This window comes from Clinocottus analis, unplaced genomic scaffold, assembly GCF_023055335.1.
Source record: "Clinocottus analis isolate CAN_PGR_092001 unplaced genomic scaffold, fCliAna1.0.p SCAF_8, whole genome shotgun sequence".
In the NCBI taxonomy this organism is placed as follows: Eukaryota; Metazoa; Chordata; class Actinopteri; order Perciformes; family Cottidae; genus Clinocottus; species Clinocottus analis.
Window position 1 is genome coordinate 12,879,627 of NW_027176240.1, and position 18,969 is coordinate 12,898,595.

At 39.2% G+C, this 18,969-nt stretch overlaps 2 protein-coding genes across 4 annotated transcripts in view; both read right to left on the minus strand.

The window, feature by feature from the left end:
* slc35f3b (solute carrier family 35 member F3b) overlaps nucleotides 1-2,629 on the minus strand; it is a 47,408-nt gene extending 44,779 nt beyond the window's left edge. For 2 of the 3 annotated variants that reach the window (XM_068568777.1, XM_068568776.1), the window contains exons 1-2: nucleotides 2,462-2,629; nucleotides 1,412-1,626 (exon numbers count right to left, since the gene is read on the minus strand). In XM_068568777.1, coding sequence (XP_068424878.1) covers nucleotides 1,412-1,626; nucleotides 2,462-2,556 — 310 coding nt within the window. In that variant the 5' untranslated portion in view covers nucleotides 2,557-2,629. Of the gene's footprint in view, nucleotides 1-1,411; nucleotides 1,627-2,204; nucleotides 2,230-2,461 lie in introns of those variants that run through there. The other variant, XM_068568778.1, reaches the window with a different exon arrangement.
* Nucleotides 2,630-11,866: 9,237 nt separating this feature from the next.
* Nucleotides 11,867-17,829, minus strand: kcnk1b (potassium channel, subfamily K, member 1b). Its single transcript, XM_068568168.1, has 3 exons — nucleotides 17,280-17,829; nucleotides 15,245-15,640; nucleotides 11,867-12,972 (listed from the first exon to the last, which is right to left on the minus strand). Exons 1-3 carry the CDS (start codon nucleotides 17,632-17,634, stop codon nucleotides 12,713-12,715), a joined length of 1,011 nt encoding a protein of 336 aa, XP_068424269.1. The 5' UTR covers nucleotides 17,635-17,829; the 3' UTR covers nucleotides 11,867-12,712.
* Nucleotides 17,830-18,969: the final 1,140 nt, after the last annotated feature.

Here is an 18,969-nt window from a genome sequence, read left to right on the forward strand (position 1 = left end):
GAACCAATAAGATGCTATTTGAAGGCCAACTATACAAAATACACAATATAAAGCACTTTCGTCAAAGGACATATATATATGTACACACACATATATATATGTACACACACATATATATATGTACACACACATATATATATGTACACACATATATATATATATACACATATATATATATATATATATATATATATATATATATATATATATATATATATATATATATATATATACATATATATATATATACATACATACATACATACATACATACATACATACATACATACATACATATATATATATATATATATATATATATATATTGTAAGTTTAACTACAGTTGACTTGGCAGCCAACGTATATTACATTCAATTTAAATAATATAAATCTCTCTTCTTCTAACAAAAATAGATATCTTTTCAATCCTTACTCCATCACGTATTCAATCAGCCCACTTTACTTTACAGCACCAGTACGAAAGAAGTAAAGACAAATTCAGATGTGAACAGCAGCCGTCTTGTGAAGTCTGCAGTTGTCAGATGGTATAGGCTTCTGCATTTTAAAGTAGCCTTGCAGCTGTTTAATATTGCAGTTTCTCATATGAAATGTACTAAATGTTCCACCAGCTACCGACAAAACTCATCAACCAGCAAAATCCCACTGAGTAACAGACACACACAGAAGATTGACAGTTGTTCAGACTGTGGTTGGTCCCGACACCACCACAGCAAGAGGAAGATAGATGAAGACAGAGCAAGTCAAGCGAGGCTGCAATCCTGCAGCAGATATTATGCAGAGAAAGGGAATGAGAGAGAAAATAAAAGCTACATTAACAACTTTTTCTCTCCAAAGAATCAAGCGCTTCGAGCAACACTCCCACTGTCTGGCTCCAAGTTCAGCAAACATTAGCTCACTGTCTGCAGCAACCGTGAGCAACACTGATGCTTCAGCAGCTAATTATCAGTGTGCACATTTATATTCTGTGGAAATAATGATGTTTTTGTACAAGCTCTCGTGTCTATGTGCAACAAACTCTGATCGATGTTAAGGATGGGGATGAAAGGATGGACACATCACAATGCCTTCAACTTATCCTGTGAACTCTCACACTGTGAGAAACCAGAAAAAAAATGCTTTCCCATGGGTTGGCACTATATGTTATACTCTCACTTGGTGAACCAGTGTTCCGGGTCCTATAACTCCATCCCCATGTGTAACCAATACAGAGCACACACATCAAGCTTTTCATTACATAACAGCCATCCGTACTCTTATGTTATCTGCGTGCCATGTGTCAGATGTGGACGAAAAGTCTGGTTGTGTGGGTCCACAGTGCATAAAACTCCTGCATGCAGCATGTAGTGTGTAGTCACAGAAGTCAACAGCTCCTGGGTGCAAACGGACTCACTCTTGTAGCTTGCATTCCAAGGCTGGTATCCATAATAGCCGGTGATTCGCAGTATCCGCTCTTCTATCGACGCGCTGTTGATGTCCTCCACGGAGCGCGAGGACTTGAGGTCCTCTTTGATGGCTTCGTCCACCACGAGGTACTTGAGCTGTCTGAGTTGAGGGCTGATGTCCGAAAGCCTTCTGGGGCTCACGTCGGGCGACTTGCGCATCCCGCTGGGAATAGAGAACAAGGGGTGGCCGGTGTTACAAGACCAAAGACAGAGCACCCAGCAGAGGACAAGGGGAGCCTGGGGAACTTGAATATAACTTGATAAGACAAGAGTTTTTAGTGGATTTTAAGTGCCGTGGCTCGGTTCCACAGAGGCGTTATGGGCCCCTGCAGCTCCTCTCTTCTAAATCATCATCCTTCACTGGTCTTGAGTCCTCACGACACAGCTGTGAGAGACGCTAAGCGGAAGTGACTGCTCCTGCAACTGTTGTTTAGGCTACAATGCACTGTGCAACTCCTGGTATAGGCTTAAAATGCATCATCTGATGACTTCATGGAGGCACTGTGGCACAAACTGCGCGCAGCCTGAAGGCTATATACAGTACATGAAATGTATTAGAGATACATTTAGTTGTTGTTTTTTATGTCCACCAGGTGATACAACAATAATGAATGGTTGAATGTTGCCCAAATTAAGCTCCATTGCGATACGCCTGACAAAGTGTACCACCATGCTGACCTGACAGCCTCTCTCAGGTGTATGAAACCGTCAACATGTTAATTCAAGCCAAACATGACTTACATGCACATAAAGAACACCCACACGTGCTGCCATATCTAACATCTTTTTTTTTTCTTCTGTCCGCCACAGTTGCGTCAATCTGCAGTTGTATTTTGAACATCGATCACATTCAACGAGATCACTCCACAGCTATGCTGGATATTGTAACTCCTCTGTCCTACTTTATCAATTCGCCTATGTAATCAGGTGAGCAACAGGTGGGGCACTGCCTCCTGTCGTTCGGCTTCAATGCATTTCTAAAAGTTAAAATGTCTTACATGGGCATCAACGTAGGAGGTCCAAGGTAGCACATGCAGTCCCGGTGGGGCCGCCCGACCCGGTCCCACACTGTGCCCTCTTTCTCACCGTACATCCTTAAGGCCACTGAGCAGGGCAGCTACTGTAAAACAACTGAATCCTGATCGAGGTTGACGGAGACAAGTACCATCTCCCTGCTGCTGCTCATCCTCACGCACACATATGCCTGCCTGGCCACTACAGTGGAGACTGTTTCAACATTGAAAGGGTGCGCTTTGCGCTGGCTGCTGCTGCGGGGTTACCGGAGGCACTGCAACAGCGCCATCTACCGGAGGAAGTGCAATTGTTGTCTGGAGGTATTCATTTTCGCCGAGGGCATCTAAAACAGTCGTATACATATATACACATGAAACGTCCAAAAGGCTATTTACATTTTTGTTCTGAATTTGCTGTCTTTCTCATCCCTCACACAGACTCTTCGGGCCCTTGAATCATAATTTGCACATATTGCATCTAAACTGACCTCAGTTCTCCCCGAGCTGATCTAAAGCTGTGTGACTCAAAGAGTCTTATCAGTGACTCGTGAAGCACAGACCAAGTGGCAGCAGTCTTACTTTGAAAATTAGCTCTTTTTTTCTTGTTCTTTTCCCTCAAACTGTCATATTCAGACAGCCACAGCTCATCTCCCTGGCTTAACATATAAAAAACGCACACATCACCTTTGAAGTATGAAGTAGGTGTTATATTTTTTTATCTGATCGTGCAAATTATTTGTGGCTTACAACAGTAAGTTACGGGTGTTCTGGATCGTATTCAAACGACTATTGAGCAAAAAGGAGACGGTAATGTGAGGTGCAATTATTTTGATGATATTATCTTCTGTCAAACAATAAAGCTCCATCTTATGTCTTGTTATATCAGTTTAATGTTACCATAATCAGTTTATGTCAATGCATCAGTCGTAGTATTTTCGGGAAAGACGGAACCCTTGCTTTCCTTGTAATTATTTTGTTGTTATTTTTCATTTTAGGTAGCTGTGTGTGGATGAGAAAAAATGGATTTCTCTCTATCAAAGATAATTTGACCGGTCAAGCCCAGGCTGTTCAAGATGTACAACATATTGGCACTATTACCTTTTTTTAGCAACTGTATTTTTTTTTAACAAGTCACAGCCCACTGGGTTCCCCTTTAGTCTATTATTCACAGTCTTTACCTAAGGAATCCACTAGCATATTAACATGATCGGAGGGCCTGCACTTCAAAAGTCTGGGTGAACAGAGGTAGAAATGAAATGAAACAGTAAACATGTTGTTTCTGTTTAATTCCTCAGAATCAAAGACAATTACAGGGATATAGTTGATTACATCCAATCAAAGCAATGCTTCCAGTAATGGGGTAATTATGTTCACTGCCGGTGATTATGACTACCTGGAAATCAAGTAACAGTCTTTGCCTTGAGCAATATGAACTGTGCAACAATGACATAACAAGTATAGGTCTTTAAAACTCTCTGTGTTGATCAAAATAACTCTGATTGTCAAACCGATAAAGCTGTACGTGCACTGCAGTCATAGTGAGGAAGAGTGGAGCTATACCTTACGGGATAGTGTTGCCCAGGCGTCCCAGGTCGGTGGTTCACCGGCTGCATTGCGTCAACATTCTGTGAGCTCCTGACTGCAGAGAACAGCACAAGTACAGTGATTGTTTTTTGTAGACAGGTTTCACAGCCACAGCTTTCCCGTCCACACAGTGTTTGTGTGTTCTGTGCTTACTCACACAAAAAGAAGTGGAGTCTAGTCATCAATAGATGGGTCAACACCTCCTATCGGCAGCCTTAGAGAAGAGGGGATCAGGTTCATTTTGCATAACGCCCCTCTCAACTCTCAGCCAAAACCAAATCAATTCTCACTGTTTGACCTTCTGCTTTACTCAAACTAAACAATGTGGACACCTTCCCTGTGAGACACAGCTCATGAATATCAAAAAAGCTGATATTAAGTCTTCCACTGCCATCCAGCACACCATCTTCCACTTCAGCTTTCCTCTTGTAGTGATTTAATTGGTCGCCCGCTCTACGGGTCAATGCACTCCTTTCTAAATTTGTATCAGAGAGCAGGTTGAAGTTAATGCTCAAGGCCAAGAAACATAAAATGAACACGGCTTCAGACACAATACACATGGAACTGATGTAAATAATAACTCAGTGGCCCTCCGCTAAAGTTTTTAAATGTTCAGTTGATTTCAATGAATACAGATCCAGTGTTTCTTTTTCAAAGCATGTATTGTTCGGTTCACAGGGACTCAGCTCCATCCCGCTTCCCAGTCATCCCAGTGAGCCAGCATGCATCACTTTGTTTGTGGACCAGGCTCACCTGAACAGACGCCAGCTATTATTAATGTTTCTAGGTACACCGAAGCTGTTACTGATGTGACACGTCAACATTGCTGTTGTGAAAAACTGCAGATAAGATGACCTGTCAAATACAGGTGTAACTAATAATAGTAATATGTTCGGTCTGTGGTATTGTATGCTGGCTCACTGGCCTTTTCAATGTCTATTGGTAATGATACTGTTTATATTACAAGTGCACGTGACAAGTTAAATCAAATTAAAATGCATTATTTGGTCCATAGTATGAAGGAATTGTGCTATTTTTTAATGACACACCTGTGATCATTTTATTATTCACACCTGTGCTTTCCCTTCCAACATGAAAAAATATCTTCTGTGAAAATGGTTCATTTTCATCAGGCCCATTTCTCAAGGGAGTTCTAATGCTGTGTAATCAGAAAAAGATCAACACAAAAGATTCTACAGTTTTCCCCTCAGCATGTGATGGTTCATACATTTCTACATTTCTAAACTGCGAGGGCTCCAGGTTACTGATGGAAATGGTAGTCATGGCAAAACCAGTGAGAGAGAAGGATTGGGTTTTTATCCTTCATCATAACCTCCCCTTTAGCTCTTTCCTGTATTCTCAAAAACATGTCCACTTCAATAGTTGTGTTTTGTTGTTTAAAACAAAAGAATGTGTTTTATTTACCTCATTTACAATATTTGTCTTACCCTCCTGTGTCCAGTTTCATACACTTTAAATAGATCAAATCCTTCTCACCATCAATATTTAATGCAGCCCTCAGCCTGGAAACAGTAGAAGACGCCTCTGCTGATTGGCCAATGCAGAGGGAGAAGTGAAACACTAAGCCAGTAGAAAAAGGTCACATTCATCACTGTTTACGAATTCAAGTCATAAGAGGTTTTGTAAACATGTCATACTCATTACTCAGCAGTGAATTAGTGACTTTTATGTTTGCATATGCCAACATGAGGAGCAATAATCCAGAGGGACACATTTGTTCCTCTGTTGCTGAAGAAGAAATGCTATTTCAGCCAGGAGGAAACACAACCTTTATGGAATCAGCACCCTGTAGTCCCAATGGCCTCTGTGATTTCTTTAGGGTATATTTGTTATTCAGCTGCCATTATTGCTAAGGTTGACACACAGCTGGAGGGTAGCCACGATCTCTGTGGATGCGAGGATTCAGAAGACCCGCTGATGCTTTTATGTGTCAACATCGGGAACCAGTTAGCTGCAAGCAGCTCCAGAGTAAGAACAATTGTCATCTTCTGTCTTCCTTTCTGACCTGATTTCCATTCTTAGATGTTCCCATTTTAGTTTTGCTGACAAACGAAAACAAGATAAAAATATAAGATCAAAGTCCCGGAAGTAGTCCCTTCTCTGATGCGCTGCTATTAATATTGAAAGACACCTCCGAAATAGCAGGAAAACGTCACTTCAGAGATGCCTTTCAGCTTCACAATAGTTCACACAGAATGTGTTATGGAAAATGGGGAACATTTTGATAAACACTGCTCAGCTCATATACATCAATTACATCTAATTATTGACTAAACTGTGGTCCCCTTCAACTGAAACACAATTACTTTTGACCTTTAGACATTTACAGCCATATTGTGACATAAACCATGATCTTATGCATTGAACAAAAGCACTGTTTGTCAATTAAAATGCAAACTAGCTGTTTGTTTCTTTCCCATATGCATATTTATACAATATTAAAGCATTATTCCTTGTTCGACTGAACATCTGTTCACCTCTCTTTACATATAAATCCTTCTGCGTTTCACCTCTCCTGTCATGAATGTCTGCACTGCATAACTTTTGTTTAGTTTGCCAAAAGGGTTTTGGAGTAATTGGTCACCCCGTGTTGGTGAGGGGAAACTCAGCACCATGTCCCGAGGTTTTGTCTTCATCACTCGAAACAAGTGATTGCTTCTTCTGAATATTTATAACCAATTATTTTCAGTGAGTTCTGGGGTGTGAAGACTTCGCAAATCAGGCCATTGTGAGGTTATTGTGAAGGCCCTCTGTTAGCATTATAAATGGCATTACAATTGTCAGGGTTGTTTCTTCATGCACTTCTGATTCGATTATAATTGGTTTGGTCAAAGGCAAGTAGCTATATTTGTCTTTTGTCATCCAATTCACGGACATTCTCGCAGCATTTTCCCAGCTGGATATGAAACTCAGATTTGATGAATTGTATGTGATTCTACAGTATGAAATACAAGAAGAAACGTGTATGGTGCTGTTGCATTTATAAGAGTTGCATTATAGGATTCAGCATTCAGGATTCAGATGATGTTTCCACCTGTGATGGCTTTCGTCAGACGTCAGAACTCCAGAGAACAGCTGAACACATTTTTTCCTGTTACCTTTATTATTTATTCATGTCTATTATTCCGGAACTAATAAATGTGCCTGTGCCATCTTTGTATGAAACATGAAGGGAGCTGGCTGAGTTGCGATGTTATCTAAACATCACACACTGCAGCGATGGAGGTTTCACTGCGGACTGGTTGTAAGAGAGAGGATGCTCACAGCATCCATTCGCCCCTCCTCTTCTTTTCAACTGGTCCTGTCAGTTTGTCTCAGCTCATATACATTCAAGACAGAGTTAACTGGGGCAATGTGTATGTTCTGCTAAGTCTTTGCTGGTGCATGTAAGCACATACACATAAATATACAGGATTTTTATGCCCAGAAAATAGGATTTCTGTGCACTACAACAACCTTAAACGGACAATTCCATATTGAATTTTGGCTATTTCTTGGGTACATGAATAAAACCAAATTCAAACTATAATTAGAACATATAATCAGCACTTCTTTCAGTGCAGCAAAATGAAAGCATTGTGTTTGCAGTAGCAAAGGCGAGCAGTTACAGAGTTGGCAGAGGGGAATGTTTGCGCCTGAGGCCTCCTGCTTTCCCATAGTTTCCGTTTGTGTGTCAGGATATAAATAGAGTTGCTTCACCACCAGAAAGCGGTGCTGTAGGTTAGTTGCCTCAGTCCAGCCCAACCCACCCGCTGTCCTGTGTGACCCCTGAGTCTCTGGACCACAAGCATATGAGGAGCCATCAATGGACTTGTTGTAAAACCTGACTGATAAAATGTCGCGCGTCACACATTTTGCTGCAGTGTGTGTTACTCTTGGGCCTTGCTAAATTTGGTGTGAACATCAAGCTGAAACACATGCATTATTTGTACACTTATACAGCTAAAGGCACATACAGAATTTATGAAAGAATCCCTTTTGATTCAGTGTAATGATGTATTTCTCACATTCAGCATGAATAAAAGAATCATTCCAGTTGCAGGATTTAAATGTGAAGCTGAACTCTTTTTTTTTTTTTTTTTTTTATCTTTACAGCTCCGGCTCAGGTAGTTCCCTGTGTGCACATGAATAATGCAAAAAAGATCAAACAGCAATATTAAATACAAGGACCTGTGGGTACATTTCAGTTCGGTGGTGTGTAGAAATGGGTCATCGGGGGATAGTCCGGTTCTGCCCTGATACACTCCTGACTGACAACCTGGCTGCGTCTACTGACAGTTTGTATGTACGTGTTTGTGTGGCAACAAATGAAAAGCAAATGAAAGAGAGAAAAACGTTTGAGCATTAAATGATGAGATGTTCTATAGGCGTGCTAAAATCAGGAAATGCTATCTTTTTTGTATAAGTACAGGCCTTTCTTGTGCATGCATGATAATTCATTTCCAGCAAAGAGACGCCTTAGTATTCAACTTTTTTTTTCATGTGAAAAGGCATTTGAAAGAAACCCAAACCCTCCAATAAATTATTTCACATTGAGCAGGATGCAGATTCTCCACGAGGGGGTGCTGTTGTGTCAGACCACTTTTTCACACGCAAACTTGTAGCACTTAATAATAATGTATCCTTTAACAATACCTTATACAGCAGATTGTCATGAACAGACATATTTGCTATTCAGTGCTGCCTCTGAATATGGGTGATCGTGCTAAAACTGGTTGAAATCCTCGGTAATTATTTGCTGTAACTGTGAGCCCCCCAGGTAATTGTTTTCTCATAACATGCGTCCAATAAACACTTTGCCAGGAACCTTCTCCTCATCTTTATTCAAATAGTTTAATTAATTTACGTGAATGTAGCTTAAGAATCACAGCTGTTGAACAAAACAAAAGTGTCGTATCTACTTTCAGCTCAGAATAAAATGCATTCTCCTCAGAGAGACATATTTTGCCCATGGCAATAAAACACAATATATTCTGTAGTACTGTGATGGATGCTGAGGTAGAATCAGATGACTCAGACTGAATATGCCTACTTGTTAAATGTGTTCCACTTTCTCCATTTATTTTTGTGTGCCAGACATTGTACAGTACATTACACTGCACATTTTAGAATTATGTTTGTCTTCCCAGCTTCGCATCATTAATCAGTGACACAATGTTTGCTCCCTCAATAGCTAACTATGTTCCCACCTTTATGAGGTGCCACATCACAAGTCTGATAAGCAAAGATTTTCTCCGTATGCTCAATTATAATAAAGCATTTCCTGTTATTCACTAGCTGGGATATCAGTGAGCCTCTTATCCACCCATAGCTTACTGCTCTTTTATGATGGAGACAATGATGGATTCCACATCTTCATTTTAAACAAAAATAGTGTTTAAAACTAACCCAAGACCCAAGAGATGATCATAGACAATTGCTCTCTCTTCTTTAGAATTTACCTATGTGGTTTTTGTCTGTAGAAAAGCTTGTTGATTGTCCACAACTATCACCTTAATTGTTCACTGTTATGGTAACTAGATGTTATAAAGTCACGTGTTGCTGCAGGGAGACAACTGAGCACAATACTCGTGACCTACACCGGATCAGATAGTTCTGATCGGCATTGAGCATATGAACAGTCGTGGCTCTGAATAATAAAATATAATTAAAAACAAAATAAATCTGATTCAACCAACACTTTATTTAAGACACTGATATTTTACAGTTCATGGATTCATTTCTTATGCTCAAAATCATTTGACAGAAGACCTTGGTGCTTCATGGCAATCCTGCAATAGTCACTGGAGCACATGAATCTACAACAACCGATGAGATATGTACAGAAGTCTGTGATCCCAAATTTTCCAAACGTGTTACTTTTGACAGCATAAATAAATAATGTCAGTGTGCTCCAAATTGGAGTCCTTGACACAATGTTTGCTCCCTGAACAGAACTACCTGACAGCCCTCTCCCTCAAGACAAACTATATGCATGACAAACACAGTAATGCTGAAGGGTAAAAGCCTTGACATCGATCTACTTAATGTATCTACAAAACAGTGAAACATCTTACAGTAAAAGAGAGACCCTACATTCACAAAATTCAAGTCCTGTTTTTTTCTCAGCAGACAATATGAACAGTTTCAATGCATCACAGTTTACGCAAAGGCCCAGAATGGTGAAGAAAAAAAGGGAAAAGAAAATCCCACTGATCTATAAAATACTAAATAAAAGATCAGTAAGTAGCTTGGATGATGAAACACTCAACGCTAACTTTACAAGCGGTCATGACACCGTGCCACAGCTCACCGATTTAAATAAACTACTCGAGCCAGCAGAGCAGCAAGGAGTGATGCTGCACTCTCAGGCCTCGAATCTCCCTGTAACAAACGGCATAAAAAACATTACATTCAAGACTTCATAAAAGGCTGTGACTGTGTCATGATGTTGCGATGTAGCAGAGAAAGATGAGGTCAGAACTTCAGCTCCGCACAGAGACTGAGACAGACTTAAAATTCTGTCTATTATATGTACTAAAAAGTATATTCATAATAATAATAATAATAATAATAAGCCTGCATTGCAGCAGTATGTAGCTACACTGTAAGTGTGGGTGTCTATTTACGTCAAACAGAACATTAATGCACGGCTAATGGAATGAAATGAAGTACTTTGTCACATAATTCTCCCTCCAGATACAAATGTTGTTTCTTAAATACACAGAGGAGTGCAATGTCCATTTCATACAAAAGTGTAATAGTGTATATCCACTGGTTTAAATCCCAATCATGGACAGTTCCATCCTTAGTTGATGAGCAGAGTAAAAACAGATCTGGTAGATGTGACAGAACATGAAGGTTTTAGCTGCACTGCTGCTGCTTGATCTCATAGCTTTAAATTCAAGTACAGTATTACTTGAATTACTTTTTCAATTAAAAACCTTCCTTGTGTCAAAGAAATATTCATTTCACATTTAAATTATACAGTAACAGTTTCTGTCTCACAGAATGCTCTTTTTTTATTTTATTTTGTTTTTTACTTTAGAGCAATAATAGAGCCTTTAGGGATCATCCACATTAAAAATAGTTTTTGATTATTTCTGTAGTTTTTTTGGTCCCTTTTCTTTCTGAGAAATCCCAAACAGTTATTTTTGTCTGTATTACTGCCTGGCTCCACCTCGTGTGCAAACTGAGCTCTCTTCATTGACGGTAAAATGCAACAAGCTAGCCAGCAATGTGTGTTCCCTTTTCAAGCTAGCCTAACCTCTATTTTCCTTTTCAAGCAGTCAAACACATGTTAAGCCATTCAGACAAATCAATAAATTACAGTGCTCATCATCTCACGTGAACAACTTTGAAATAGGACTGCAACATTTTAAGAAAACATACATACTTGCAGACAAATACTATCCTTTGCAATGAAATGTTTAAAACCATGAAGTCCACAAAGAATAGTTGACACCCCTATAAAGATGAGCCAGAAATGCTTCAAAACATAAACTGTATTGTGTTTCTTCTTGGCAGTTTTTAAACAAAGCCTATTGTTCGCAAACTTTAAAGCAAACTTTTTTGCTTTAAAAATGTCAAGCTTACAGAATATCTCCTGAGCTCAGACCTCTTAAAACCAGTTAAGTCACATTTACATCCATGTCCAACCAAAACGTCCTCACATTTTATCCTATTCGACATTTGTGTTAAATTTAACACATATATATATATATATATATATATATATATATATATATATATATATATATATATATATATATATATATATATATATATATATATATTAACTCATGAGTTATGGCATAAAAACATGTTTTGTAAGGTTACATGGACCTTCCACATACAAAAGCTAATCAATTCATCCTTAAGCCCAAGTGGACGATTATGCCAAAATTGAAGAAATTCCCTCAAGACGTTCCTGAGACATGACAGTCATAAGAGTAGGGTGGACGGAAGGAAGGACAGGAGAACTGACGGATAGACGGACAACGCAAATCTGTCTGTTGCCGGCGCAGAGGCATAAAAAAATATCTGAAATCAAATGACTGGTTGAGCTGTCTTCATGTTTTGGCTACATTTCGGCTCATCTTTAATAGGAGTGTTTATTCGAGATGGTACTATATTGTACATCTTAAAATATTCACCCGAATATGTCCATTCCACATATAACTATCAAGCATCTCTATTTATAAAGATACATACATGTGTATGTTCTATTTTGTGTCTACAGATATTTTTCCTATACATCAGCAAGATTTAAGAGACCAATTACTTTCTAAAATGTACCTAAATATGCAATAAATGGCGCAGCTCATAAAGGAGCATGTCTTCTGTGAGTCATAAATACAGCAGAAGGCTTTTCTTTTATCACTGACTATGTCTTTATAGTCACTATTGAACTATTCAAGTTGTCCATTATAAATATGCATACATCTAATCTCTGCTGCATATTGTCAGTATTTGGGTTTGATGAAGGAGATTATGTGCTTGAGCTCTATCATCTCAACTATACTTCTAAAGTTTGCAGAATGCCTACAGCTGAGAGTCATGATCTACTCAATCTATCTACTTTTATTTTTGTGTGCATTACCCGCTACTTTCATATTGTCGTCCTCCAGCAGATCTTTGCTCTGTCGATGTTTACTGGATCATGGGATCGTCATTGGGAGAGCACAGATGAGTTGGGACACTAACAAATGACTGTATTTTGCCCTCAGAGTAAGCCGTGGCTCTGTTTGACACAGTAGTGAAGGACAGGTGGTCGTGCTCCAAGATAGCGAGGCGATCCTGCGGCTTCTCCTTCTTCAGGTAGAACATCTTCCTCAGCTGCTTCAGTTGCTGCAGCTCGCAGAAGGTCTCCAGCACCACCAGCATGACAATCAGACCCAGGACCAGGTAGACTGACGAGACAAGCACACAGGCAAGGAAAGGGACGACAAGAAGTGTGAGTTAAAGCCACAGTAGATAGTATAATTACATTTCATCATACTAAAAAACAAACAATAACCACACATTGTATACATCCCACAATAAATCACTTGTTACAGTTTCTACTCTTTAATCTTTTTTTGTATTGCTGTAGAATTCTTTCTGATGTGTTTTATAAGTATTATAATTTTTGAAGAAAAACTGTTGTTATATACACTGACACAAGAGGGCAGAGCTGAATAACCATGATAACAAGAGATTGTGTGCTTTGTTGAATGGTGAAATGGGAAGAGAAACTGTTTCAGACAATGCTCTAAATTCACTTCTACACATATGTGTATGAAGTAGAAGTTAATTTAGAGCTTCTGAAACAGTTTCTCTTCCCATTTCATCATGTGAAATGTGTATGACAATGCTCTAAATTCACTTCTACACATACGTGTATGAAGTAAAAGTGAATTTAGAGCTTCTGAAACAGTTTCTCTTCCCATTTCATCATGTGAAATGTGTATGACAATGCTCTGAATTCACTTCTACACATACGTGTTTGAAGTAAAAGTGAATTTAGAGCTTCTGAAACAGTTTCTCTTCCCATTTCATCGTCAATTCGATTGTTCCCTGATTAGCTTTCACTAGCAAACCATCTGTGGCAGTGGTCAAAATGAAAAATCCCCCTGAAACTCCCTAGCAACCCACAGTATGTCTGGACCGGTGTATGAACTTTATAAACCGGAAAATAAAACTACACAGATATAAATAGGAGTACTACAGCACTATAAGTGGTATGTTAACAAGTCTGTTGTGTCTGAATTAGCAACTGTTTAAAGTACAGTTGAGATTCCTTTAGCTGGGTTTAAATTAAGAAGGCAGAACACACTGTGTGTAGACAAAATAGTGCTGTAGTTCAAATGGAAAACAAAAAAAGCAAATAACCAAAGGCACTGGCATAATCAAGACAAACAGAAATAAACAATTAAACAAACCACTTGCTAATTATTTGTGTTGCAAATGTAACTAACGATACTGACAAGTATTTTCTTGTCAGTATTGTGTCCACATATGTCTATTGTTAGCTCACGAATACATGGCGTCATAGCTTTTTCTCCTATAGACTGAAAAAATGTTCCAACTGAACGACGTCTCTGGGTCATGCATATCACACATACCCCCCCCTCTCCCCACACACACACACACACAAACACACACACACACACACACACACACACACACACACACAAGCAGGCGAAAGTTCACTTGAGTAGCTTTGAACATGAATGTCCACCCACAGCTTGTCAAGAGGACATCGGTTCTAACCCAATTATACTTTTTTTTTCTTTCTTTCTAATTCTAGTCCCTATACTGACTGTGCTGCTGACAGGAAGCTTCACAATCAACCAGCAAAGTCAATCAATGCCTCACTGATCTCCATTAGGCCATGGCGCAATTACATCTCTGCACTGCTGTATTAGATAGATAGATAGATAGATAGATAGATAGATAGATAGATAGATAGATAGATAGTTAGATGGATGGATGGATGGAGAGATGGATTGATCATTTATTAATCCTATTATCAGCAGCACTCAGCAGTTTAAAAGGTATTGTGGAATATATATTAATAGTTTTAGGATGAACAAAGTATATCTGAATCTCGTCTGTGTGTTTGTAATGTGTTATGCGCACACCATATTGCATAAATAATGATCAAAGATATTTATTACTTATCCTTTAACAATACGTTTTTGTACCGGTGAAAGAATTGACCCAGCTGGTGTCACACCCAGTTAGAGCAAAGTTCACCATCATAAAACATGTTATATTATCATATCAGTTAATCATTTATTCCCAGATATTGGGACTATTTAAAGTGTGCTTTACATTTAAATTTAGACTATTACTATACTACATAAATAGTGTTGCACAAATTCTAAATATTTTTTGGGGGTTTGTTTCCTGGTTTCCTTCCTGCCAACAACTCAAGCGTTAATATCCTCTTTCTAAAAGGAAGCATTCAAGCTAATGAGAAATGTGATCCTGAAACACAGACACCAACAATGCCACCGCTGTTAGCGGTCATCTCATCCGTAATGCACATATTTTGATTGTTCTTTGTTTCAAATAATTTGTATTGTACCATTACAAACCCCTCAATGAGAATGAAAGTGGACAGTAGACGAAATCCATTAGAGACATTACTGCCGCCACCACTTTGCCATGAAAATAAGAAGAATTGTCTGCTCTCACCAGTGATGCCCACTTTGTAGAGCTCTCTAAACCTCTGATTAGAGGCCTCTCCGGGTACGTAGTCACCCAGGCCGATGGTACTGAGGGAAATGAAGCAGAAGTAGAAGGACTCCAGAAAGTTCCAGTTCTCCTCAAGCGCTGAAAAGATGGCGGCAGGGATGAGAAAGAAGCAGGAAATGGCCAATGTGGCGAGCAGACTGGCGTGAACGATGGCCACCAGCGGCTTAGACAGGCCCCAGCGCCTGTGGATGTACATGATCGGCCTCCGTGTGCTGAACACCATGATCCTTTGCACCACGGCAGTGAGGAAGAGGAGGGTGAAGGGGATGCCGATGACTGAGTAGATGATGCAGAAGGCCTTCCCGCCATCTGACAGTGGAGCTGTGTGACCATATCCTGGAGGAAAACAAACAGGACAGAACATGTATAAATGGAAATGTTCGCAAAACACATTGAGGACATTCAGCCTGTTTCTAGATTATTTAATGTGACTTTTAAACAGGACATGTTCCTGAGCATCCACGTTCCTTGAAAGTAACGACCTGTTATAATTTTTACTGCGAAATAAAATAACAGACAGTGTCAGTATCACTATTTAGGTATAATGGTCGTTGACAGAGGAACAGGTCGAGGATGATTTTGGAAAACAGTCTTGATGTGATGTCATGTTAATGTAGAAAAGGGATTGCAGTAAAAACCTAACATGCTCTCATGAAGTTTACATATGGGAGTGTTGAAAACACCATGGGTCACTAAGAGTGTGCAAATGAAGAAATTAAAGTAGGCTTGATAGTGATGTGTTAAAATAACAAACAATCAGCTTAACTTCTGCTTGGTATTCATTAAATACAATGCAACAACTTCTGCTTCCACACTGGTTCCCGTTCTCTTTTTCTCTGATGAGAGTTAAACGTAACAGTTTCTACTACAGTATTGTGTCAAAAGATAGTGCACATCTGTGGGAACTTCTGAGTAACAAAGGTATTATAAATTATTTAAAAGTATTGTTAGAAAGTATTATTATTATAGAAGTATTTTTGAAATATCATATGTTAGTGGAAAAAAATGAGGGTCAAACTCATTTTAAAAATACCATGCAATTGATAAATGCTCCATATGATCATCTACAATGTCAGTCAAGTCTCTGAAACCCTCAACGGCATTTTGTTGAGACTTGAATCATAAAGATGTTATGCAGCCAACAGAAACTGCTGCACATGGTATCTGCACAATTGTGTACATTGGAACTTCCGAGATAACATGCGGTCAGACGAGATACAGTCCTTCAGGTATCCTCACATTCATCTGCAAGATGTTCTCTTGAGCAATACTGGATATGAGTAATACACTGTGCGAACAAATGCCTGAAGAGAAAACATAAAACAATATTTGTTAAAGGCTTTACAAGGCTTTACCTAAAAAAGGTTTTCATGATCGCCTGGGGTCTGTGTGTGTGAGTGTCTCTGTCTGTGTGTGTGTGTGTGTGTGTGTGTGTGTGTGTGTGTGTGTGTGTGTGTGTGTGTGTGTGTGTGTGTGTGTGTGTGTGGCTCCTTTGACGTTGACACTAACTTAACTTTGTGTGCTTCAGTCCTTCACACTGGATACAGACATGCTTCTGTCTGGTCTACACAGTAATATACTGTATATTTTTGCAGGAGTTCAAATGCTAACCTACTGACTGCCAGGCTGTGTTTATTGTGACAACTTAAATGCAAGACATAAAGACACATATCTGCCTCAAAACAACCAGAGCAACAGATACAAACACTATCTAGATAAGCGACACGCTTGTATCTATTATCCTGTGTCATTCTGCACGATCAATGTTTCAACCTCCTCAACCGGTCTATGTCCAAGCAGTAGGCCAAAGTGTTCTGTTCCTAATCGTTGCTCAGGTACCTTACAGATCAGACACATGCTTTGGCCAAACTTCAGACTAATGTTGGTGTAAAACACATGCATGATCTCATTCTCCGCACCTGATCGGCTGCAGCATCCTCTGTAACTGTCCTGCGAGCCTATTATTAACGCTTACCTGTGGTGGACAGCACGGTACTCGCGAAAAACAGCGCAGAAGTGAAGTCCCAGTTCCAGTTGGCCGAGGCGTTATTGAGGATGGAAACCCCATAATTACTGGCATCAAGGGCTTTCTTTAGAAAGCGCTCCAGACGCTCCTCCGACAGACATTCATTTTCCTGGAGGAACTGCTTTTTAATGGCCCTCAGCTCCTGGCGCAGGAGGTCTTCATAAGGCAGCTCGACCGAGGAGAAGACGACAGCGCCGAATACAAGATAAAGGACGTACCCCAAAACTAGAGATACAAAATACCACGTCGATTTGTGACTCTGTATCAAGCGCACACACGAATTGCTGGCTAGAGACGGAAGCATTTTCAAGAGGTATCACCTCGGTGTTGCCCTCCGGGTCGATATTAATGAAAAGCCTTGTAAACGAATGTTTTTAGTTTAATCGCCTCGCGCGTAATAATAGCGAAATGTGGCCTAAAGACAGAGAAAGCGGTGTTGTTATAGACAAAGCTCAATGAGACCTCTTCCCCCTCCGCGAAACCTGCTGTGGCACTTGAGGCTTTCAGGTACAGTCGGAAATATCAACACTATTGGATGAGAACGAGAGATGCTGAAATCCACCATGTGATAGGCTCTCTCAGTTGTGGTCATTTGGGACGTCATGTAGACACGCGATTATTAGCGTCTATAACATTTTATTCGTATATGTTTGTCGTATGACATATATTCTTACATACACACAAGCAATTTAGTCGAGATTACGTTTGATTAATATCTCATTATTATTGTTTTTAAGGACGTTAATTATGTATTTTATTGTACCTTATTCAAATGCGTGTTTTAGTCTTCAAAGGGCAATAGACATTGTTTACATTCGTTTCTGTCTAATGACACAACAACACATAGTTGAGTCTGACATGTTAAATGATACAACTACGCAACTTTTACCATTTATTTGCATGGTTATTTCAGAAAAAAATACATTCACACCTGAATGTAGTTTTCGTGTTTCCGAGCTTACAATGGAACTTGAAGGCATCAAGTGATGTGGCGGCGACAAAAGGCCCTGTGACGTCAGAATTTCCTCTTCTCTCCTCCCAAGCCACTGAGGTCTTTCAGTTTCAATACATAGCCATTGGAAACGTCACAAAGCTACTGTCTCCTCACCTATTGTTGGAACCAAAATAGTGAGACGCAAGAGTGCACGTGACACGCCCCGATACGCAGTACATGAGCAGGTTGAATGCAGAGGCATGTGGGGTGTGGAGGATAGACAGGTTTGGCGTCATAAAGAACTGGCCTTTCATTAAAATAAGCTTTTAATAATCAGTGAAATTGGCCTCCTGATCTAGGAGCATATTGTGACTCATTTGTATTGCATGGAGTAATTAAAGTTAGGGCCAACTAAATGATGTAAATCAATTATAAACTTGTAATGTAATATATATATATATATATATATATATATATATATATATATATATATATATATATATATATATATACATATATATATACATATATATATATATACATATATATATACATATATATATATATATATATATATATATATATATATATACACACACACATACACACACACACACACAATATTATATACATACATGTATGTGTGTATATACTTTGAATACGTTTACTTTTTTATACTTTTACTATAAAAGTTTTTAAAGCCAA